The following is a 26,913-nucleotide window of genomic DNA, read 5'->3' on the forward strand; positions in this document are numbered from 1 at the left end:
GCTGGTACAACGGATCCCAGCATATGTCTGTTCACAACCAATTCCCAAAACAAAAGGGTGAAGATACATGAATTAATAAATTGAAGAGCGTATTTCTTACTTTGTTTCACACAGATATTTAACGATGTATCAAAACATTACCTTACCACAAAACATCTCTTTAATTTACTTTCGATGGTGTCTTTGGTTTATAGCTCGTTCAGTTTACATATAGCTTATATATCAGAAAAGAAAAGAAAAATAATATGATTCAATACAGAGCAAATGTGGATGGACAGAAGATAGGGTGCTGAAGATTCAACAGGGACTATAACAGAAGTGAGTAGCTGCACAGAGTTTTTTCACTCGTGGAATCCATACAGTCTGTAGCTGTGTATCCTTCATAGACTTGTTGTTCACTATGTCAGGGGTAGACTCAGTTGAAGTATTTGGCAAAGGCCATAGGCCTCCCTCTAACAGCAGTAACTTGTACACAATGACATTCAGCCCCATGCACTGAGTTACATGAATGTAATTTGTTGACGAAGTGGTCATTACACAAGGAAGTTTTGGGAGTATGCCTGGCTTACACTGGATACTGAGATGATTTAGGAATAGGCTGAAGTAGTTGTCAGTTTTACTTTTTACAGTATATAAGTACAATCTAACTTCTGCACCATTTCAGTTCAGTAATGTTTCACTGTAAATAAGTATTGTAGTAGTTCTATTACATGTTTATTACCCTATAAATTAATAAAAAACATTTTTTTAAATTTTAAATTCAGTGCATTAGTGTTTGTACAATGATTCTTTCATACAGCGTTCATTAAAAAAATGACGATCATTCCACTTGGGACCTGTGGAAGGTACATTAGCTTATTTGTTTCAGTTGTAAATATTTGTCATGTATTATTTTTTTTTCTGACATGTTCTACATCCTGGAGGACCTCCTCATTACAGATCAATTGAAATGAAAGTAAATCTAATCTAATATAAAGAGAGCTGTAAATAGTTAAAATTCAGATAAGAGGTTGGAGGAGCTCTCAGATTAAGTGGAATAGTTTTTTGTTTGGAATCTAGTGTGTTTCATAACAACACAGATGTAACTATTGATAGCTCTGCACTGATCAAGTAAAGCATGGTTTTTAAGTGTTACAATGGAGTTGAGCGGTTCGGATTTTCTGTCTTCGCATTATGGGTGACTGACCCAAAGCAATATGCTGAGGCACCACATGGGTGGGAGGTCATTGTTAGATGTGATGACATCAACTAAAACATTCCAGATTTGCTGAGACACAGTGCAGATAGTAGCAGCAAATCCGCCTCCAATACCTGTAGAAATTCATTTTTAGGGGAGAACATGATGGAAAAGTTTTATGAAGCTTTCCAAAGATGAGTCATAGGCAGGATGGTAGCCCAAGAAGTAGTATGTATTATGGGTACAGGAGGGTAGCTGGAAAGTGATAGTGACCTAAGAAGTTAAGTCCTTGGTAGTGGAGAACTTAGTGAAATGGGGACACTGGACTACTTATTTACTCTTGGTATTAGAGGTATCTGTTGGTGAAAATATTCAGGTTTACTATGAAGTATTGGGGATTTATCGCAATGTGAGATGTTAGAATTATGAGTATGATGAAGTATTACATATGTTTATTGATGTGTTGTGATTATGAAGTTCGTGAATTGTGTTTCTTACAGAGTTCTGCCAGTTCAATAAAATCAAGATTATGACTCCTTTCTATTGCAAATAGTTTTCATTGTTGATTAGTTCATAATGATAAGATGACAGGACAGTATGCATATATATTATGTAATGCTGCCTGTGTCTGTATATGTGCGGATGGATATGTGTGGTGTGCGAGTGTATACCTGTCCTTTTTTTCCCCCTAAGGTAAGTCTTTCTGCTCCCGGGATTGGAATGACTCCTTACCCTCTCCCTTAAAACCCACATCCTTTCGTCTTTCCCTCTCCTTCCCTCTTTCCTGATGAAGCAACCGTGGGTTGCAAAAGCTTGTAATTTGTGTGTGTGTTTGTGTGTTTTTTGTCTCTATCAACATACCAACACTTTCGTTTGGTAAGTTACAGCATCTTTGTTTTTAGATATATTATGTAAATTAGTTATACGGGCAAGGGGTGCCCGATTTTCCTGAGGTTAGTGCCAGAGTTTGAGTAAAATACAAGATTATCTTAACATGATATACAGAAATTTTTTCACATTTTTTCTAGTTAGTTACTAGACATATGCAATGTATATGACAGCAGAATGTGAGAGATGAGAATTTCCACACATGAGCATTAAGTGGGAAGGCTAATGTGTTTACACAGGTAGCCCACCTTTCCTGAATAGCATTACTTTCCCACAATGTGAACGGATGTAGTTGCAAATGGACTCTAAAAATGAGCTGAGGTGAAGAGCACGCAGATAAGACACAGAAACTCAGATATGAGCCAAGTGTTAGCATGATAGATAAAGAAAATAGGTGTAAATGGTGATAAACATAAACTGACACCAGGAAGGGAAAAATGAAGTGTATATAATTATAAATAAAACAGTGACTATGTTCCAGCCAAAATTTGAGGACAAGTTTTCTTTGCAGAAGGGAGAAGATTGTAATGGTTAAAGCTACAGGATGACTTGCAGCAGAAGTCATCATGCAGAACTGTAATGAGAACACAGATGGCAGGTGCTGGTCACTGAATTGTGTGATCAGTTCATGAATAGTCAGGGTACGAGTGCTGACATCAGGCCACTAGCTATGGACATAAACAGCAGCAGGCCATCACCCATGATTAATCAGCGGCTCTCTGAAGCAGCAAGACTTCTGTGACGCCGGCTTTCAAGAAGCCATTCCAGCATGACTGACGTCCACATCATTGACACACACCATAAATTACGCTAGACCTCGCCATTACTCTGTTCCAGATGGTTCCTAGTGACACCATAGCATCACTGCATGGAAGCAGTATTTAACAAATGCTGTACCAGATGGTCAGTGTGTTTGGCCTGCTGGGGAGTGAGTGGCACCCAGTCTGTGTCCATCTGCACAACTGTCATAACTCTGCTGCTCTCAGGCTGTGAAGGATGGGACGTCCACTTGTGTGGCCAGTCCTGGTAACCAACACTGCTCCAGTCACCACCTCCTTTGGATTGCTCACCATTGCAAGAGTCCAGCCAGTAATTTGAAGTCAGATTCTGGGCAGCACTGTGACTATTCACTATGCTCAATAACATCACCTGCTGGCTGTTCTGTGCCAAGCCAAGCCTGCACTGTTGCTGAGTCAGTGTCTCATGTCAACGGTTCTATGTGCAAGCAGCTCACCTGTCTGTACCTTCAGCCGTTACCTTGCTGGGCCCTACAGTGCCAAATGTTAAGTGAGGAACAAAATGTGCTTCGCTGATTATACTAGCAGTGATTTAATAAAGACTTTCGGTGTTCCTTGTCATGCCTGTCCAAGGCCATTTCTGACTGTTTCGTGGTGGAATCCAAGCTGTATAAATTAATATAGAGATGATAAAGGAAAAGAAGTATTGTATCCTCACACGGTAAGTTTGTTTGTTTGGTTGGTTGAATGCTTAAATGGACCAAACTACTAGGTCATCATCAGTTCCTGTGACCTCTAACAGACAGGTCTGTGTGACTGTTGATTAGAGATAGCTTACTACGTGAAACCCAGGGGAAGAAATCCCCAAGATTTACCACTGTCAGTGAAGCTAAGGTAAGGGACGAAAGGAAGACAGATGAAGAAAGGCAAGCATGGTGCCCCATCTATGGAGCAGCTGGATGCTCCTGAAAGCAGAGTACAATGATGGGACATCCATCCCGCATCCCCCGCTGCTTATTGCCTTGGAAAGACTAGCAACATGGACAGGGCAAGAGAAGCCCAGAGAGACAAAAGAGGAACAAGTCTAACAGATAACATAAGATTGAGGGGGGGGGGGGGGGAGGGGATAATCCAGCTAAATGTGGAGTAAAAGGTAAAATATAAGGTAGGGTGAGGTCTGGGCTGGCCATCAAGCCCAGACAGCTGCAGTTCGGTCTGGGCAGAGGAGGCAACACTGTTCTGCCAATCCCTCAAGGGGCTGATAAGGTGAAGGGTCTCTCCCTCAAAGAGAGTGGTAAAAGCCCACTTAACAAATAACACGTAAAACTAAGTCAGCCAATGGGGCATCGTCTCTTAACACCAGGGGTACCGAGTCAAGGAGATCAAGAGTCTGCTGCAGGGCAGCTAGATTGGGACAGTCCAGCAAAATGTGGAGTGTCATTAAATGAGTGCCACAACGACAGTGGGGTGGGTCCTCACTATGGAGGAGATGACCATGAGTCAGCCTAGTATGGCCAGTTTGGAGACAGCAAAGGACACTACAGTCCCTGCACAATGCCTGCATGGAGGACCTCCATAGATTCATAGTCTCCTTTATCATGTGTAATTTGTTTGTTGAAGTCAGAATGAGACATTCAGTATCCCAGGCACCTAGAACTTTACGGTGTAATAGCAATCGGAGGTCTGTTTCTGGAATACTGATCTCAAAAGTTGGTTTACTATAAGCCAGTTGGGCCAGGCTATTGGTAAGTTCGTTTCGCGGGATCCCGATGTGGCCCGGGTCCAGACGAATATCACTGAGTGTCCACACTGTTCTAGGGGTACTGGGAATCCTGAATAGTAATGAGTGAGGGGTGGCAAGGAAAGCACCGATCGAGAGCTTGCCAACTGCCCTAGGAGACGCCGCAGATGATGAAGGACCCACCAGAGCAGAAGCGGATGTGCTCAAGAGCACAAGAGATGGCTACCAACTCCACAGTGAAAACACTACAGCCATTTGGCAAGAAAAGCAGTTCAGTATGTACCACATGAGTATAAGCAAAGTCTACATGACCAGTAAACATCGAACCATCAGTGTAGACAACTTCCGAACCCTGGGATGCACCAAGGATGGAAAACAACTGGCAGTCAAGGTCTGCTTGTGTCTGTATGTGTGGATGGATATGTGGGTGTGTGAGAGTGTATACCTGTCCTTTTTTCCCCCTAAGATAAGTCTTTCCGCTCCCGGGATTGGAACGACTTCTTACCCTCTCCCTTAAAACCCACTTCCTTTCGTCTTTCCCTCTCCTTCCCTCTTTCCTGACGAGGCAACAGTTTGTTGCGAAAGCTTGAATTTTGTGTGTATGTTTGTGTTTGTTTGTGTGTCTATCGACCTGCCAGCACTTTCGTTTGGTAAGTCACCTCATCTTTGTTTTTTTTATATATATATATATATATATATATATATATATATATATATATATATATATATATATATATATATCCACAAGGATCTCCTCAACACAGATCTATGGAATGATAAACTAATCTAATCTCTAATCTAAGGAAAGTGCAAAAGGTCTTGTTCAAGTTTGAGAACAGGAAAATACACAATTTTTCCTCACATGTTGTGGCAAAAGTCTTATTTCTTAGGATGGATTTGTCTCATTTGGAAGAATATGCTATTCTTTTAGGACCATATGTAGTAGCAGAATCAAGAATTCTCTTCTTCTGATACTCTTTGTACCCACTTTGTTCAACTCTAGGTACTCTGAAAGTTGCCAAGCTTGTGGAAATATTTTGGGTACATAATAGTGCTTCCTGCTTGAAGAAAGAAAGAAGTGGATCCTACTGGCCCAGTAGTCTACACTCATGCTCATAAATTAAGGATAATGCTGATACATGGTGAAACAACACTCTGGTCGGTGGTTTGTGGGTTTAAATCACGTCAGGATATGACCATGTGGTGCATTTGACCTGCGGTTGCCGCACGGTGGCGCTGGCAGCAGTCCACACATGTAAAGGTGTGTTGGTGCATGTCAGAGTACGGTGCAGCGAGTAAGTGTACAGACTTTTCAGACGTGCTAGTGGTGATTGTGTGTTGAAAATGGCTCAAAGAACACATACTGATGACGTTATGAGGGGTAGAATACTACGGCGACTGGAGGCTGGTCAAACACACCAGGTCATAGCATGGGCGCTTCATATTCCACAAAGTGTGATCTCAGGATTATGGCAACAATTCCAGCAGACAGGAAATGTGTCCAGGCACTACAGTATGGGATGTCCACAGTGTACAACAACACAAAAAGACCGATGATATCTCACCATCAGTGTCCGCAGACGGCCACGGAGTACTGCAGGTAGCCTTGCTCAGGACCTTACCGTAGCCACTGGAATGTCACACAGTCTACAGACGACTGAACAGACAAGGTTTATTTGCCCAGAGACCTGCAAGGTGCATTCCACTGACAGGAGAGCCCGTAAAGCATGGTGTCAAGAACACAAGTGCATGGTCACTGGAACAGTGGTCCCAGGTTATGTTCACGGACGAGTCCAGGTATAGTCTGAACAGTGATTCTCACCGGGTTTTCATCTGGCGTGAAATAGGGACCAGATACCAACCCCTTAATGTCCTTGAAAGGGACCTGTATGGAGGTCGTGGTTTGATGGTGTGGGGTGGGATTATGATTGGTGCACATACACCTCTGCATGTCTTTGACAGAGTAATAGGTCTGTTGTTTTGTAGCACACGTGCTTCGGGGCAGTTTTCTCAACTTATCACCAATACCATGGACTTACAGATCTGTGTCGTGTGTGTTTCCTATGTGCCTATACTATTGGTGCCAGTTTTGTGTAGTGCCAGATTGTGTGGCACCACATTCTGCAATTATCCTTAATTTATGAGCATGAGTGTATTCAAACATCTGCCTAAAAATAACCTCCTAGTACATACACACTTCAGAATTTTCTTTGCCTCTTTATTGCGGAAGTTCTGAAATTTCTGAAGGTGTTGTTTCCTTTTGATACTCTTCTTTAAGAAATAAAATATATAAGAAGAATCTCATTAACTTTAAATGGCAATTTTCCAGCAGCTTTTTCAGCTGGTAGATTACTCAGGTGGCAAATGCAATCTATGATGGCAGTACCTGGTTAAACTTCCTTCGGAATTGTTGCAACCCCATTTTTGTGTCGTATCTTGTAGTAACAGGAGCACTGTCAGAGCAGAATGCCACACAGTTTTCAATTGGTAAGTTATAAGAACTCAGCTGTAATAACATCAGGTCACCTGTGTTTCACCCTGTTGAGCCCCATCTAATGCTGGCATGGATAGCACAGTGTTCACTACTTTTTCTCAGCAGAGTATCATAGAATGTAACCATAACAGGATATGACTTGGCATCTGTATCATTGCATCCATCCATTGTCAAAAAAAAAATTGTCCGTTCTGAGGCACTTAACTTCAGATTACGCATTTTTTGCCATTTTATTTACAATGCATGTCGTTTTCAAACTACTTCAAGCAATTACTTAGATAATCAAACTGTGATGGCAATGTCTTAGATATCAGGATACCTATCAGCACTGAATTCTTGGTTTCCATTATCACGGGGAAGGGAATCAGTGACTATAAAGCTGTAGAATTCATGTGATGATGGATTGTCAGGCATATCAGCTGTCAGCCACTAATATTTCTTCTTTGTGAGGTTTTAAAATGGCACAAACGTGAAATGCAAAACTGGTCAAACATGTGATAAGAGAATGGCTAAAGGTGTTAAAAGGAATTATGAAGTGCAAAAGAGAACAGCTTGCAGATTGTCTGAACAGCCAATAATGAACATTCATACCAAGGGACAAAAATTTGGAGTATCAATGAATGAAATTGTATAGATACGTATGTGCTGACAAAGTTTTACTGTTGAAGTCCCATAATTGTTCAATAGCAGTGTTAGAACTGCCACACATGCAGAGACAATTTAATCACAAAATTTAATGACACAAAAAAATTTCAACATGAGAATGACCTATAGTTGCCGAAACTCTGAATTATTCTTCTGAAGCTGCTATGCTATGAAACATCATTACACAGTTTCTCTTTTCAAATTCTGCAAGCATGTCAAAATTAAATATTGAGATACCAACTGTACAGGTATGAAACACAAATTTTTTGTCTAAAAAAAAAAAAAAAAACACACAATACATTCAGAAGAATGATAAATAGTGCTTTATTAGAAGTATGCTCCATTATCAGTTATACATTTTTCCCATCTTTTGGGCAATTTGTGAATACCACCAGCAAAAATTTTCCCCTTTTGTCGTGAACCATTCATTGAGCCATTTTTTCACATCTTCGTATGAACCAAAGCACAGCTCACCAAGTGTGTGACCCATCAATGCAAACAAGTGGTAATTGGTAGGAGCCAAGTCTGGTGAGCAAGCAGCATGGAGTAGAACTTCCCAGATGAGTGCTTACAATGTGTCACAAACCGGTTTTGCCACATGTGACGAAGCACTGTTGTGAAGAAAAATGACTGTGTTGCCTCTTTCGGTACTGAAGCCTTTTTTTCAAGCAGCAAATAGTTCACATTGGTCAGTTGTTGGCAACATTTAGTATTAACCGCTCATAACAGACGACACACCTCTGGTCCCACCAAACACAGAACATTGTCTTCCTGCCAAAGAGATCCAGTCTTGCATTCGATGTGGATGATGTATCTTGGTCTACCCATGATTCTTTTGCACTTGGGATTCTCAAAATAAATCCACTTTTCATACTATGTAACTATACAATTCAAAAGTAACTTCCTTTTGTACCAAGCAAGCAAAATCTCAAGTTTTTTTTGTGCTTTTTCATTTGCCTGTTGTTCAACTAATGTGGTACCCATCTATTGATCTACTGAATGTTTCCAATCTCTCATAGACTACTGGAAACAGCTTGTTGATTAATGCCAAATTGGTCAGCGAGTTGTTTCTGTGTTTGTGAATCATCTTTGTTCAACAATGCCTCCAATACCACATCATCTTATTTTTTTGTTTTGTTTTGTGGTTTTTCATGTTCCTTGTCTGCAACATTGAAGTCACCATTTTTGAAATGCTGAAACCATCATTCACTTGTATCTTGTGATGGAGCATGTTCACCATAAGCTTCTCAAATTAATTGGTATGCTTCAGCAGCAGTTTTCTTCAAATGAAAACAAAAAATTAATGCTTTCCATTAATGCTCTTTGTCTGGTATATATTTCAACATATTGAACACAGCAACACAACACTATCCACAGACTTTTCCAGTTTATCACTCATGCATGTCTGTCACTTGTTGAAACAACAAAATGGTGCAGTGTCAAATCTTTATGGCACAAACTGCATTGGTCAGACATCTGTTGTCTGAAATATGCATTTCATACTTGTACACCAGGTACTTTGACTGTGGAACAGAAAATCAACTAAAAAGTCAACAAAGGAAAAGCAATTGGACTTTATGTAAGAAACTGTACTATTCTATATAAATTTTGCAGGAGAGCATGGCTCTCTTCTAGCCACAGATTATTATACATTGTTGGCAAAAGAAAAGAGTTCCAGACTGTTAGAAAAAGGTGGAGGTCTTCCCCATTTTCAAAAAAGATGATCAGACAAAGGAGTAAACCCATAAGCCTGGCTCACTCATATCAGTTTGTTGTAGAATCATAAACATAGTTAATGACTGTGTCATATGCCACAAAATGTCCTCTTTAGAAATAAACAGAGATTCTGTGAATGACAATTTTATAAAATACAGATTTTCCTGTTTTTCCATGAGTGCCAGAAGGCAGTAGGTACAGGTATCCACATGTATGCCATACTTATTAATTTCTGGAAGACATTCAACATAATTCCATACTGTTGCCTAGTGAACTACATAAAATTTGCTGACTATTGGACCAGAATTTTAACTGAACTGATGACTTTCTAACTGGATGAAAGCTTCTTCAGTCAAAGCCCAAAAAAGTGTTTCAGTGTACATACAATAATGTTGGAATTGCAGAAAATTGTAACAAAGTGCACAAAGACATACAGCAAATTGACACTTTGGTGTAGGAACAGTTGATTCTCAGAATACATAAATGTAACAGTGTACATAAATAAGTGGAATCCATTGTTGTTTAATTACACAATTGGTGGTCAATCATGGAAAGTGACTTAAAATGAGAAAGAAATAGTTAGAGGAAAAACAGATGCCAGACTGATATTCACATGAAGAATCCTAATGAAATGTAGTTCATCCACAGAAGAGATTGTTTGCAAAATGCTAGAATCAACTGATTCCACTGTATTGCTTGTCAGTCTTGGATCTTAACATGTAGGTTTAATAGAGTGAATATAGAAGGCCCAAATAAGAGTAGTGCGTTTTGTCACAGATTAACTCAGTGAACATGAGAGTGTCTAGGGGATGCTCTTCAAACTTTGGTGACAGAGCATACATAGGAAGCACGCATCATGGAGGGGGTTACTGTTAAAATGTCGAAAGCACACACTCCAAAGAGGAATCATGAAGCATATTACTTCCTCCCACATATATTTCAGGAAATGATCATAACATAAAAACCATAGAAATTCAAGGTCATACTGATAGTCGTTACACTGAGGTAACAAAAGTCATGGGATACCTCCTACTATAGTGCCGGACCTCCTTTCACTCTATCCAGTGCAGCAACTCTACATGGCATGGATTCAACAAGCCGATGGAATTCTCCTGCAGAAATATTGAGTCAACTGCCTCTACAACTATCCATAATTGTGAAAGCATTGCCGGTTCAGGATATTGTGCACAAATTGACCTCTTGATTATGTACTGTAAATGTTCAATGGGAGGCCTGTTGGGCACTCAAACTGTCCAGAATGTTCTTCAAACGAATCACAAACAGTTATGGCCTCGTGACACGAATCCTCAATCATCAAAATTCCTTCACTGTTTGGAAACATGAAATTCACGAATGGCTGTAAATGATCTACAAGGAGCTGAACTTAGCCATTTCCAGTCAATGATCGGTTCGGTTAGACCAGAGGACCCAGTCCCTTCCATGTAATCCAGCCCACAGAATTACAGAGACACCACTGGCTTGCATAGTTGCTTGTTGACAATTTGGGTCCTTGGTTTCGTGGGGTCTGCATCACACTTGAATCCAAGCATCTGCTCTTAGCAACTGAAACTGGGACTCATCTGACCAAGTGTCAGTTTTACAGTTGTCTAGGGTCCAAACAATACGGTCACAAGCACAGGAGTGGCACTGCAGGTGATGTCATGCTGTCAGCAGAGGAACTCGCATCAGTCACCTGCTGCCATAGCCCATTATCACTAAATTTCACTGCACTGTCCGAATGGATACATTTGCTATATGTCCCATACTGATTTCTGTGGTTATTTCGCGCACTGTTGCTTATCTGTTAGCACTGACAACTACATGCAAATGTTGCTGCTCCAGGTTGTTAACTGAAAGCCATCAGTCACTGTGTTGTCCGTGCTGAGAGATAATGAATGAAATTTGGTATTCTCAGCACACTATTGACACTATGGGTCTGGGAGCATTGAATTTGCAAATGATTTCTGAAATGGAATGTGCCTTATGTCAAGTTACAGCTACCATTCTGCATTCGAAGTCTGTTAATTCTGAATGTGCAGTCATAATCACATCAGAAACCTTTTCAGTTGAATCACTTAAGTACAAATTACAGCTCCACCCTATCCCATTACTTTTGTCACCTCAGTGTACTTTTGCACAGCATTCACAAGTGGAATAGGAAATGGGAGGGAGTGAGATAATAGTGGTACCGGAAGTAATCTGTGTGATGATGCAACAGAGATGAAAGTGAGTGACCTGTAATTCAAAAACAGCTCTATACAGGAGTCCAAAGATATTATTTTAACAGATAAGTAATCAGCATTGAAAAATAAATCAAGAACGAAAAAATTACAGACTGTTGCTTGCATAAATGATAATAATGACTGATCATGGCAGTGCCACATAAAACACCAACAGAGAAGATTGCAACACCAAGAATGAGTTGTGAGACATAAACGTAAGTTGTTAGTCATGTTTCTACATTTGAAATTTTGTCTATTCAAATTTCATGGAAGTCACATACGAATGGCGCTAGTAGTGCCACCATGAGAATGCAAATCAGTTTTGCTTTAAATGCACACTGTAACAGTCATAGGTATTAGTTATCTTTGAGATTGGATATGGTGAGTTGATGTTAGTCACGAATGCCTTTAACATGACAAAGACACAACTATCAACATCTCACCAAGTTTTAACTAGGTTGCATAATAGGGCTATGAGAATCTGGATGTTCCTTCAGCAGTATTGCAGGAAGATCAGTACGAAGGTAGCCAAAGTGCTAGAGTGCTGGTAGCAGTGGTCACGAGCATGTACGGTCGCAAGATGACCAGGCTCCAGATGGCCACATGGCTCTAGTGACAACTATGTTTGGCATATGGTTCTGTCACACCACATTGCACATGCAGCAGCAATATGAGCAGCAGTTGGCATCACAATAACCCAATAAATTGTTACAAATAGATTACTTCAAGGATAGCTCTGAGACAGATGCCCTGTGGCATGCATTTCATTGACCCCAACCAGCACCATTTGCTTCTTCAGTGGTGTCAAGCGAGAGATTATTTGAGGGCAGGGAGAGGAATAGTTGTGTTTTCTGATGAAAGCTGCTTCTATCTTGGCGGCATGGTAGTGTGTTGGTTAGGAGAAGGCAAATGGAGAGCCTGCAACTGACCTGTCTGCATGCTACGCACACTGAACCTGCACCTGGAGTAATGGTCTGGCGTGCAGTTTTGTGTGACAGCAGGAGAATTCTCATGATTATCCCATGCACCCTGACTGCAAATTTGTATGTCAATCTAGTGATTGAACCTGTTATGCTGTTGTTCATGAATAGTGTTCCAGGGGGTGATTTCCCACAGTATAATGCTTATCCACGTACCGCTGTAGTAACTCAACATGCTCTACTGGATTGAGATGCTGCCCTGATCTGCTCGATCACCAGCTCTGTCTCCAGTCTAGCATATATGGGACATCATTATATGACAACTCCAGCACCATCCACAACCAGCTATTACTGTCCCCGTACTGACTGATCAAGTGCAATAGGTGTGGAACTTCATCCCACAAACTGACATCTGGCACACGGTTATTAATGTACCAGAATTCCACATTTGCAATAGCTTATCTTGCACTTACATTAACCCATGATCTTGCAATACCAATCACTTGAATGTGTTACCTAGGTAAATGGATAAAAGCTTGCCATTTTGATGGATGGTCCTACAAAATAATTCTGAACTTTTCCTTGATGATACTGACTAGGTTTAGTGTTTGTGACAGCTAAATGTTAGTGCACCACTATATTCATATAACTTAGATGTCACAAGCAGGAGCAGTGAATACATTTACATTCAAAAATCTTATTATGCACACTGATGATTTCTGAAACAGTAATTACAGCAATACTTTACCGCATAATATCCCAAGGTATGCTGTTTACATTCTCATTGTATATTTTAACTGTTTCTTCAGGTGAATATTTACGGTAAGCACTTTCATATTTTTCTTTGTCCGTCAAGTTTTTTTTACTTGGATTTGAAGCAGCCAGCCAGCCTCTATAGCGTGTTGAAGCCACACCCCTGTAACAAAATATTTTCATGAACAGTATTATTTTGTCTGTGCTGAAACAGCAAAACAAAACATTGCTGAAAAACTTTAAGGGAAAAAATTCATTAATCATCATTGGAGATTTAGTGACTCACTATGCTCTTTCATTTTTTGTATTTTTGCAACACAATCCCAAGAGCATTTTCACTACCTTAAACAGTTTCAATCAGCCAGTGGTCATCTACAGATTAAAAGCCATATGCTGCAAGCAGTTTCTGCTTGATAATGCAAAGAAAACCACTTTGCTGCAAGTGGTTTCCACTGCATTATCAAAGGTCTTTGCTCTAGACATGACTATTTGCAGGTTGAAACCAGTTGCAGCATTGTGAAATGATCTTAGGATTGTGTCAATGAAGTATAAAAACAAAACATTAAAAAAAATTAGATTTTGGGGATAAATTAAAAACCTGTACTTTATGTTTATAAAACATTTCATCATTTATACTCACGCAGATGTTTTCTCTTCTCCTGTGTATGAAGATTCTATTAATTCTTTCAGACTTTTTGTATTATCCACCCACTGTATGAAACCAAGATTGCTACTAAGTGGTACAACCTGCAAATAACATTTTGCTGTCAGAAGAACAGAATGTTCAGCTAAACCACACTGCAGAACAAGCAGACATGTCTAATATGTTCTAAGAAAGAGTATGTGGTTCTCTTAAATATATAAAAGCAAATTATTTCTTCCAATATTTCCTATATTCGTTTTGAACTGAAGCATGGCAGAAGATATTGTGAAGCTATATTTGGCTTCACGAAAATGGGGCAGCTCTTGTTCATTCAGTCTGTAAAGTATTTGAAAATGGAGTACCTCTCACACTAACATCATTATAACTAATTTCCATTATTGGTGTCACATCATTTTATACAAGTATTCAACAAGTGCAAAGTGAGTCAGTTGTTGACTGTTTACTTTCTCAGCACCCTTCAGTTTGCAAGCCCAGGATATTCTCTCATATCAGTCTTGTCATGGGTATATTATAATCACTCAACAAACTAATACACATTTTAGAATAAGGTGTACGGTTGTGGTACCAGAATGGCTTCCATCAAAGCAAAATGATAGGGTCCCTTAGGAAACCTACTACCAGACTGCAGTTTGCTAACAGATCATACCTATGCTTTGTGGACCCCTAACGAGCCCAGGCCAATCAGAACTCTGCCACAGATCTTCTCTCCCTGTACCATGAAATTCGCGTGGCTGTTTCCTAAACCCTGCATTAGCTTCTTTGGGTTTGATAGTCACTTATATGACAGTCATTTTCATATCATTGTATACATTAATCCCCCCCACTACAGCAAAATCTTCATTTCAAAATTGTCCATGCCTCTGCATCCCTTTCGCTCTTCCATAAAGCCTTGGACTTCACTGGGAATGGGTCTGTTCTGATGAAAAAATTCACAAAAAGATACACTTTTAAAAGCATTTGTAACTTAAAACTACCATGGGCTTCTTCATTTTACTTAAACGAATATCCTCAATTTTTTGAGGGGTATATGTTGTTCCCTGTTATTTTGCCTCTGCAGCTCCCACTAGTCCTTTGGAAATTATTCCCTGATGTCTTAGAGCAGGTTCTATCACTGTTCACGTAATTTTTAGCAACCACCTCTAACATCATTTTCCTGCAGTCCACGACCCACTTCCAACTATTGCTTTGTTCCGAATGTATGCTCTCATAAATTTCTTCCTTAAATTAAGGGCTCTTAGTTTCTTTTAGTCTGTTCCTTGCAATTTCCTTGCTTTATGTGCCATATATTATTTTGCTTCCAAGGAGGCAGAATTCCTTTACTTCAACTATTGCAACCACTAATTTTGATGTTAAGTTTATCAACTACTTCCTTTTTTCTACACCTTGTTACAGAATAGAATGAAAAGCACTTCTGAGATAGAGAAATTTGTTAGTATCAAATATAAATTTATGAGTTAGGAAGTCTTTTCTGATGAGGAGCTACCAAACTTAAGTGAGGAAAAAAACTTGACTAAATTAAGGAATTGCTTGACAGGACAGATCCTGTGCATTAATGGATTGTCAGTTTGGTAATGGAGGGAACAGTGGATGTAAAAATTTTGTATGGGGACCAAAATATGAATGTAGCACACAAGTTTAAATGAATGCAGTAGTTATTCACAGATGAAGATGCTTGCACAGGATAGATTAGCACGAAGAGCTTCAGAATGAAGACCTTTAACCAGAATTTTGATCACGCTGCTGAACCTTCTTTTCTTGCCATAGTTGCTTCTCTGGCATACAGGTGGATTCCTAAGAGAAACCTTAAACCTTTTTTAGCCTGAGCACTTCTCCCTTGGTCTTCTATTCTTATTATTAATTATTTTTGTGAGAATATCAAACTTTTCCCCATTTCACACAGCCAAACAAGTCTTTCTGTGTAAACCACCAAATTCTTTGGAAAAAGGCAGAATACTGTGGTTTAGGTGGTACTGTTGGCTTGTGGCTACAATCATATCTTCAGGATCGGAAGCAGACTGTAATGCTAAATGGCTCTTCTGGAGAACCTGCCTCGTCTGAATGGGGCACAATAACGTGTGGTGTGCCTCAAGGCTCCGTTTCGGGCCCACTGCTTTTCCTCATCTTTATTAATGATCTTCCTCTTTGTTCTGAGACAAACAGCAAATTTACCCTGTTTGCCGATGATACCATAATTCTAATTGACGATCTGATTGATCATGATCTTGAAAAAACTACAAATACTGTTTTTAATGACATCTTAAATTGGTTCTCCTCAAATGGTCTCTCGCTCAATGCAGATAAAACTCATTATATGAGGTTCCATACATCACAAAGTAATCCCGATGAAATTAACATAAAATGTAGAGATCAACCAATACAGAAAGTTGAAGACACAAAATTCCTGGGTGCTTACATAGACAGTAAATGTAATTGGTCAGTTCACATTCTTCATCTATGTAAAAAACTTAGCTCGGCAACATTTGCATTACGGGTAATTTCTTCAGTGGCTGAAGTTGACACTATTAAGGTTGCCTACTTTGGCTACTTCCACTCATTGATGTCATATGCTATCATATTCTGGGGGAACCAACCACTTGCAAAAAAAGTTTTCACCATCCAAAAAAAAAGCAATCAGAATAATGTGTGGGGTCCATCAAAGACACTCTTGCAGGCACTTGTTTCGGAAGATAGGTATCCTAACAACTGCCTCACAGTATATTTTTTCCTTGCTGACCTTTGTGTGCAAAAATTATTCCATCTACCAAGACAACAGTAAATTCCATGGTTATAACACCAGAAACAAAAACAATCTACATTTAGAAATGAAACGTCTCACTCTGGTACAAAAAGGAGTTTACTACTCCAGCATTATGCTGTTCAATGCTCTACCACTACATATCAAATGTGTTCATACAGAACTGCCAAAATTTAAACAAGTTCTCAAAGATTACCTGACAGAGAAATCTTATTATACTGTGGATGAATACCTGAAAGAAAATCTATACCATCACTACACTTATTGTGTCTAGAAGTACTTCAATTGATTTTATTGTGCATTTGGGCATTAGCGCACTTTTTGTAACAACAGATTGGTTGTACATGTATTTACTCTTGTAGGCCTAATATCTGATTTAACTTTGTGCTCTTATCTTTAACCTTTATTTGAAACTCCTTTTTCTGTCAAATGGTAGTTATGTTATCTAGCTGACATTGTATCTGTTACTGTATTTATAGTATGCCTTACTTAAACTATGTACAATTTGCCATTGAATTGCCCTTGTATTTATTGTAAGTTTAAATTGAAACCTGTACAATTTGACATGTTCCATATCCTTGTGATTGACTCACTAACTGGATCTACGGAACAAGAAATAAATAAATAAATAAATAAATCTCAGTTATCAAGTGCAATGTTAGAAATGCCTGTCTTGTGCTTAAGCTTCCATTAAGAGAAACTGGTCATCTAAGACTCCCTGAATTTTATTTTCCATTCTTCTGTACATTGTTCTTGTCTGCAATGTGGGTGAATGAACTGTTAAGGAAATTGTGGGATAGTTCTTCAACACTGTTCATTTTTGGCATGCTGGTGTAGAAGCTTCCACGAAACCACTTAGTGCAAAATCTGTGCAGTTCACGGGTTTATTTACATATATCAGCAAACTTTCAATAATCCAATGTGTCCTCCATCTGCTATACATTTATATCAAAAACTTATATACTAAAATTTTATGTGAAATTTAAACATCCATTTTGTGTTGATTGTTTCAAAAAATCACGTGCATGAGATGATTTATTGTGTCTTGGTCTATCTATCTTCTTGTTTCTTTTACCTAACCTTTATCCCGTATCTTCAAAGTGTCGAATGTTAATTTTTGGATTTTGCAATATTAATAGCAGAAGGTGGCAGGATGCCCTTCCTGTGTCACAGTGTTCATCAAACCAGAAACACATGTGTAGGGTTTTCTGCATACGGTGCTGTTCCCTTGGAAGGTGGGAGTGTCCATAGCTTACGCATCGTGAAGTGAACAAGAAAGTGCAACATTTTGTCAACATAATATTGAAATAAACATCTCGTTTCACGTTCACAGTACACTGAATGAATAGGCCCCTGTCATAGTAAGAGAAACATCACAGAAACTTGAGCCACATCCATCAGTCACTGTGGGTTAAATGCCTCATTTGGCTGTTAAATACTTCATTTAGTTGTCTGTGTATTCAACACCTTATATAATTTGAAAAGTGGCAATACTATTACTTGTTGATTAGATTAGATGTACTTTTCGTTCCAATTTATCCATAGTGAGATCCTCTGGGATGTGAACATGTCAGGAAACAATAATACGCAGTAAATATTTACAAAATAAGAACACATGTTAATGTATCTCTTAAATCACCAAATATTAAATATTCAATACACTTCAGTGCAAATGATAATTCTTAGGCTATCATTGCCAAGGAACATCAACTAAAGGAAATGACATAGAAAACATTTTACAGCATTTATTTACAATGATCACATTGTCAGGTTTATGCAATATTGACGTTATGTGATATTAATAACACGCATGCATCAATTGGTTCTGCTAAAAAATTCATCCATTTAGTAGGAGGAGCTGACCACCAATAAATCTTTTAGACTCTTCTTAAACTGAACTTCATTATTACTTCTTTTTATGGCTGCTGGCATCTTACTGAAAATGTATATTGCTGAATAGTGGACACTTTACTGAACCAAAGTACGTGACTTTAAATCTTTGTGGAAGTTATACTGATTCCTAGAATTGATTCCATACTATACTATTTCTAGTACTGATTCCATACTATACTATTTCTAGTACTGATTCCATACTATACACTTACAGTCAGCTATTGCCCAGTTTCTGTGTTTTTTGGCCCACTGCAGATGTGTAGCTTTATTTGAGCACAGGCCATTTGTAAGCTACCCAACTCCAAATGTCACTGCATGCACTCCCTTCACAATGTGCACTCAGAAACAAACTGAAATAGACGTGCATTCAGATACAGCAGTAATTCCCGACTGGTTTGACCGAGCGAGATGGTGCAGTGGTTAGCACACTGGACTTGCATTCTGGAGGACGACAGTTCAAACTCGCGTCCGGCCATCCTGATTTTGTGTGTGTGTGTGTGTGTGTGTGTGTGTGTGTGTGTGTGTGTGTGTGTGTGTCTAATTACAAAGGAGACTGTTTGGCTGAAAGCTTAATGTTTGACAGCCTTTTTGTCATTCCTATCTGCGACTCAACATCTCTGCTATATGGTGAGTAGCTGTATATTCTTTTCATAATATCGTCATTATTCCATATAGGATTTTCCATTGTTTGAACAGTAGTAGTTGCATGATATGATGAAAAACAAAAGACAGCTATAATTTTTATTTGTTAACAAAGACTTTTGAAGCATTATTTCATCATCAACATGACGACATTTTATTGATATCACTGATTTCATTAGAATTTTTAAGGAGGCACGATGGTGATTTTACGAAAAAAATATTTTTTTTAAAAATAAATATATTAATTTATGACTTACTGACAATACGTTCCCAAGTTTTTATGATTATGACCATTATTTTCACTGCAATAAAGTAAGTACATCAGTGCCTGCCTGCCTGAACTTACATATCATTCAGCTTGCTTTCAATCCAAAATTTGTATAATTGATATTGTTTTATCTTTTACATCTGGACACTACAGCATTGCAAAATCTTTGTTGTAGTTACAGGAGTCAGCCAAAGATGACACTTACTCTACGAATAAGCAATGTAATCAAGTCTGAGATGTCATGTGATATAATTACTGGTGTTCACACAGGGTGAATATGAAAATTTGGGTGAAATGTGCATATATTATCCACAATTATGCCCTGCTTACAATGGATGAAATGCAAATCTGCCTGGAATCATTTTACTAAAGGAAATACATCTCAAGATATTTCCGGAGATTCTCTTGATGAGAGTGCTTCTAGGAAGAAAATGAATTCTAATTTGCCACTGAAACTTGAAAATTCATGTGAATCTTGCACATCCAAAAAATGTTTACACGGAGGTACACAATACACAAAACTGTAATAATTTTTAAGACGTGCTCTCTGACTGCTAGATAGCGATAACATCTGTGACAACGATAAAAGATAGGTAGGGCAGAGATGATTATTAATGTGCAATTCAGCATGCACTAATCAATTGGTAGTTCTCTGCCTGTCAATCTGTGTTGAGATCTTAAAGAGACTACATGTATGTGTAAAAAAATGCACACATGCCAAGTATTATTAACCTTGTGAATGTATTACGCCAAGGTCGTGCATGAAAATATATTCAGGACAGTTTTAAAAATTGTTTGAATATTTATTTATTAGTCCATGAAGGATATTACAACAAGTATTTGGATGATCATGAAGTCCTGCAAGGACACCAGTAATAATGGAGGGAAATACCAACATGTCACCACTATGTTACAGAGGTACAAGCAATTATTTCTGGAAGGGACAGAAAAACATTTTTAATTTTTATCTATGTATTCACAATGAAATCTTTTTGTTCCATTTTTTCTTCATTAACTAGGGTACTGTTTGGATAGCTGAAACCCCCCTTTTTCTATTATATATTCCAGAATAAACTTAAAAATCATTTAACCCCTCAAATAATATTTGCTTATCGTTACCAAATCCCTTTTCCCAAAATTTTCCCACAGTCTGTTAAGTAGCACTAGCAAACACACAGGAGAAGTTAACGCCTAAACTAATATATATAAATTACATCTGCACAAAAAGATAACCTTTCACATATAATATTGGTCTTTCTTTGTGTGCTTGTTCTTTAAGATACATAAAACACAAATGAGCCAGTAAAAATTAAAATAATGATATAAACGGCTGGTCTTCTGGGACCAAAATTTTTCTGAGTGGCTAATCCTCTAAGTGTTAAGTTTTGAATGAGAGTCTAATGCTCAATGATTTAAGAAATGCATTGCACATTCTCACATGTAACATAATTCATCCAGTGTAAAATGAAATTTTCTTTGAAAGCAATGCTTCTCAAATCACCACACGCACTATTTTCCTGGGGCCTGTTAGAAATGTAAACAGTTATGACATTGTGTTCATCAAAAGCAGACTCTTGTGTATGCACTGTGTTTTGTTGTTGTTGTAAATCACACTTTTTTTGTAACTAAAGTTTTATTTTGGTGTTACCCTCTTGTTTATGTTTTATTGTTGCAGTATTATTCCGCAGTAGTGGGCTAAACTAAAATTGTTTTTTAGAGTATCAGTTCTTACAGTCAAAATTACAAAAATTTAACTGAAAAGTATGACTGAAAAATTTCTGGAATTCTAAAAAATTCCTGGAATTCTAAAAAATTTCCAGGTTTTGCTGAATTATTTTCAGCATGAAAAAATTCCCATACTTTTTCCAGATTTCATGGTTGTCATGGTATTGTACACCCTGAGTTTGTGGTCCTAAAACTGTTTAGACAGTAACATATATTGCTGTTCTATATTATAATCCTGGCAATGAAGAAAAAGCAAGGGTATTAGAACTTTTAGGAATGAATCAAAGGACTTACACATTACAAACACTGACAATGCTGAACAAGAAGTGGGTCAATCAGGCTGCTGCAGCATTGATAAACACATCCAAAATTCACAAGTAGTAGACAAGATCAAGTAGAAGAGGAAGAGAAGTTGACAAAGACCCTGAATACAGTGAGGAAGATTTTAAACATGTACAAAATCCCTATATTTCAAGAAAAGTTGTAAAATTTAACAAAGCAAACTTTAAATCTGTTTTTCTACAAACATTATTTTTTTGTTTTGTTTTTAGGAACATTAAGGTTAACTCAAAGATGGTTTAAGCTAGAACTTTCAAATTGCTGAGTTCTTGTAAGTAAGTAGCCTGTTTGAAATGGACTAATAAAGTAGATAGGAGCGAATTACAAGTGATATGTGGTGAAATACATGAAACATTGACACTCAAAAAATGTCCACATAAAAAATTAATAAAACTTTATTTAATGATACGGTAGTATTCATTTTAGCCCAACAATGCAAACTCCAGGTTGGAACAGGACAGATTGCTATTCACTGTAAAGATCACACATTGAGCTGCAGACAGGCACAACAAAAAGACCGTTACACCTTATAGCTTTCGAGCAAAGCCTTCTTCAGCAAAGTAAAACACACACACACACACACACACACACACACACACACACACACACACACTCTTTCACAAGCAAGCACACCTCACACACACACAACTGCTACCACCGGCAGCTCCAACTGGTATGCAACTGTCATATGAACGGCAGTCCGAAGTGCGGTAGAGAAGGGGGAGGGACAGCAAAGTATGAGCAGAGGAAGAGAAGAGTGGTATCTGTCAGAGCATATATGGACTAGAGACTGCCAGGTGCAGCATTTGAATGTGGGGCATGGGGAGGAAGAAAAGAATTGGGAGCGGAAAAGAAGAGGATCAGGTAAGGGGGTGAGGATGGGCGGGTACATTGACAATGAGCAGCACACAAAGAGGGTGGGAGAATGTGACAGGGAGTAGACAATAGAGTGAGAGGGTGGAAACTGTTGGGTGGAGGCTGAGAGGACAGGAGGGCACAGTAGGCTGAGGCCGTTATAATTTTGGGAGCAGATAATATGTGCAATGATAACTCCCATCTGCACAGTTCAAATGGCTCTGCGCACTATGGGACTTAACATCTATGGTCATCAGTCCCCTTGCACAGTTCAGTAAAGCTGGTGTGGCTAAGAGCAAAGTTGACCACCCTGTGGCATAACATGCAGCTTAACACACCATACTAGATTTCAATGGCTGCTTGACAACCTGGGCCATCTGGATCCTCCTCTCCACCACCGCTTTCTGAACTGTACAGATGGGTGTTATCCTTACAACACACTATAGACTCCCGAAATTATCCCACATCAACCTACAGTAACCTACTGTCCCCACACCTTCCACCCAATAGTTTCCACCCCCTCATCCTATTGCCTTCTCCCTTTTCAAGTTCCCACACCCTCTTTGTTTGTCTACCAGCCTCTGTCAACCCCTACCTCCCAACACTTTGCCTGGCAGTCTCTATAACCTGCACACTCGCCCCGTAAGACAGCACTCTTCTCTTCCCCACCAGATCCTGCTGTCCCTCCCCCCTCCCCACCCCACTCCAGATTGCTATTCACATGACATTCACATCCCAGTCAGAGCTGCCGATGGTAACGGTCATGTGTGCATGTGCGTGTGGGAGCAATCTATTCTTATCCTAATATTATTATTAATTTCAGTCCAAGATGAATGTGAAAAAACCATTTTGGCCAAGTTTTATGATACTGTGTCTTTTGGTTGAGAACTTAAGTATTCCTAAATTGTTTAATGTTGCTGTATAGTTATTAACAACTAATAATGTTAATATTCATCGTATAACTTCTTTTTGTATAAAGAATACTAGACTGACTTCCTTCGAACAGATGTGTCCAGATGTGACGGTTCGCCCACTTTTATTTCTTAGTCGATTGTCCTCGGTATCAACGTACTGGCTGAAAAAATAAGGGGTGGAAGTGCAGTACTGTGTACTGTAAATGATGTAGCCAACAGATGCACAGTTGCGTTTCACAGTGCTTTACTTTCACTGTTCCTCCCCCCCCCCCCCCCCCCCCCCCCCCCCCAATATTACTCAGTTATATGGTCAGTGCACTACTGTTTAACTTTTGATAAGCCTCATTAATAGGTTGCAGGCAAACATCCACATTCAATAGTTTACTGTTGAACATCTACGAGCAGTAAAAAACATAACTACATAGTCCACAGTTTTTTCGGAATAATCAGGTACGTATGGAACAGATGCTGTCATTGTTTTAACACACAGCCTAATTGTGTTATGCTTTTTTCACAGTTAAGTTGATGCATTGTTGTTGTTCTAACCAACACAGGTTTCTTGTCTGAAGCCCGGCCATGGACGGACTGTCACGCGACAAAAAAATCGGGCCCTTATATATCCTCATAATAATAGGTACTAAACAACTACACATTGTTCAAAGCTAAATTTACAGAAATTATAATTAAAACTTAATTCATTAAATTAACTGAATAGCTTGACAAATTAGTTCTTTTTAACAGTTTCTTCTACTTCAAGAGTTAGGCTTAATTGTTTCTTTAAATCATGAAATTAACATACATCATTACGCAAACAAAACTTTTGACAAAACTGTTAGTTACCTTGGAATTAATTAAGGGCTGGCTTTGCTAACATGGTTTTGAATAGATCCAAACAGATACTTTAAGATTACTAGTATTTTGTCTTCCAAATGCTTACAGTTATTCCAGAATTTATATTTGTTTATAAGTCAACAACAGAATTTAATTTAAGAAACAACTACTAATTTCACCCTATAATTAAAGTATTGATTAGCAATAGTCAAAATAAATTAGAAAATCAATTGCATACATAAAAATAAGCACAAAATTAGATATGGTGCTATATTCTTTAAAACTAAGGGCCAACCTTTCTCTTTCATGAAAATGCTGATATACTCACGTATGTTAATGATAATTAGTCAAAAGTGAAAGTGAAAAAAAGAATTTTAAGGAGGCAGATGGCAAAACAAGAGGGGAAGTAAAAATATCCCATGTTACTTCATAACATGGTGAATATTTAGCATTTATTTTTCAACTAAATTTAACATTTATTTTTAATTAAATTAAATACTTCTGCAATTTTACGACCATCCCCTCCTTAAATTTGAAATAGAGGTGTACAAACGGTAAACTATAAAGCAACTGGAGAGACTAAACTTACCTGATAGGTTTTTATGCGCAGCTGCTGTTCTCTGCACACTGAATCCTGTGTTAACATTTTAGTCATAAGACTGAATAGTTGTTGAATTCTCTGATCAAGGCGCAAGTCCTCACCATGTTTTATTATACAGTGATGTTCCTTTGCATCATTACCAAGCATTGTTAGCCTTATAGGTTTCCGCATTGAATGTAATACGATCACCTTTTGCAACAAAATTACAATGTTTGTCAAGATGCAGACTCAAATGGTCATCTAAAATGGAATCTTTTAAAGTACACTTAAAAATAAAAGTGTTATAATTGTTAAGAAGGGATATGCTACATGTATGCTACTCATATTGTAACTGAGACATTCTAGAAACAGAGATTAATAATGTTGCATTAAAAAAAAAAAACCGTAAGTTAGCAGAATATATTATTGTTATATTCCTTTAACCAATTCACATTGAAATGAGATGATCTGCCATCAGAAAGAATTCAGAAAGTGTGCCAGTCACGCCTGTTGAAGACTTCTGGAAAGGGGACAAGTGACATTTGTTGTTGTTTTAGTCCGAAGACTGGTTTGATGCAGTTCTTCACATTACATTACAACTACAGAATTCAACGCAGAGACTGGGTATGAGTATTTGAAAGGGCTTAAGAGAGACTTTTGAAGAACAGAAATCCAATTCAAAAACAAAGCTTTGCTCCTGAATTATAGAGCATAGTGTTTCAAGGGCAGGAGATGGTTTATTTCTTACCAGAGACAGTGCTAAAATTTTATATTAGCACAGACACAAATGTACACATTTCACCTGTAATGAAATTTTGTTTGCTAGCAATATCTGAAGGACAATACTTCAAATGTGTTTTGACATATTCCTATAGTTACTTCCACTAAATACATTCTAAGAACTAGGACAGCTAACTTACTGCCACTTTATGAATTCACACACACTACCACTTTTTTCTCAGCCTGAGGAGAGACGATAGAGCTGCTAAAACCCAATTACAATGAAGAAACTGGAAGAAGGTAAAACGTCACATATTTATATATAATCTCCATGGTAAATCAAGTCAATTAGTGCTACTCATAAATTAATGTGGGAAATTCATCATTTCCATTACACAATAAGTCATGTGCGAAGAGATATATGTGTTACTAGTTAATACAACCACATCTACACTTTGATGTGCCAAAGCTTCCTCTATTTTCAATAGGCTACATTCTCTTAGTACTATTTACCAGAAGCATTAAAACATGTCTTTTTACAAATATGCAAATGGGACCACTCTATGAAATTAATTTCAATGATAAGATTTTTCTTTGCCCCCACTGAAGTAGAGATCTGCAGAATATATATGGTGTGTGGGAAAAGTAATGTGACTTGTTTTTTTTTTTTTTTTTGGTCTCTCTCTCTCTCTCTCTCCCCCCCCCCCCCCCCCCAAACAACAATATTGTCCCATTTAAAGAAGTTCCCTTATGCAGCTATACGCCAGTGGAGTCGTTCCCAGTCTCAGTAGCAGCACTCAAAGGTTTCAACTGGTAGGGCCTTTAACCTGTCGATCACATTCTTTGGAATGTTCTCTTAAGAGTCCCAAAAAGATGTCCTTTAAGACATTTTTCAATTTCAGGAAAAGAGAAAAGGCCAGGCAAACAGAGAGGCTGTGGAAAAACACGAATGCTTTTTGAGGTAAAAAATTCCATGATGGAAGTGGCCATGTGACTCGGGGTGTTGTCATGATGCAGCATCCACTTGTCTGCAACATCTGGTCTCACTCAATTAATCCTTTTTCCGAGCCTTTCAAGGACATCTTCATAAAACACTTGGTTAACCGTTCATCCTGTAGGAAGATATTTTTTTATGTGTGATACCTCTACTGCCAAAAAACAAATCAGCACTGTTTTGATCTTTGATTTGCTCATTTGACCTCTTTTGGCCAAGGACGTCTCTCACTAAACCACTCGTCACTTTGTCCTAGGATTGTACTAAAACATCCACGATTTATCACCTGTGATCACACAACTGAACCATTCGTGGTCATTGGCAATCCTCTCAAGACCATCACTGCACACATTTCTTCGATTGTCCTTTACCTCAGTTGCGAGACTTTACAATATCATTTTGGCAGAAACCTTTCGCATGTGCAAAACTTCAGTTAAAAA

General features: G+C 38.4%; 1 protein-coding gene across 1 annotated transcript in view; it reads right to left on the reverse strand.

Moving 5' to 3' along the window:
• The window catches only part of LOC126463715 (DNA-dependent protein kinase catalytic subunit-like), a 475,012-nt gene that overhangs the window by 19,783 nt on the left and 428,316 nt on the right, over positions 1–26,913 (reverse strand). The window contains exons 47-49 of the mRNA XM_050096185.1: positions 24,769–24,969; positions 13,934–14,040; positions 13,289–13,456 (exon numbers count right to left, since the gene is read on the reverse strand). Coding sequence (XP_049952142.1) covers positions 13,289–13,456; positions 13,934–14,040; positions 24,769–24,969 — 476 coding nt within the window. The remainder of the gene's footprint in view (positions 1–13,288; positions 13,457–13,933; positions 14,041–24,768; positions 24,970–26,913) is intronic.

Source organism: Schistocerca serialis, chromosome 1 (genome assembly GCF_023864345.2).
Source record: "Schistocerca serialis cubense isolate TAMUIC-IGC-003099 chromosome 1, iqSchSeri2.2, whole genome shotgun sequence".
Classification (NCBI taxonomy): domain Eukaryota; kingdom Metazoa; phylum Arthropoda; class Insecta; order Orthoptera; family Acrididae; genus Schistocerca; species Schistocerca serialis.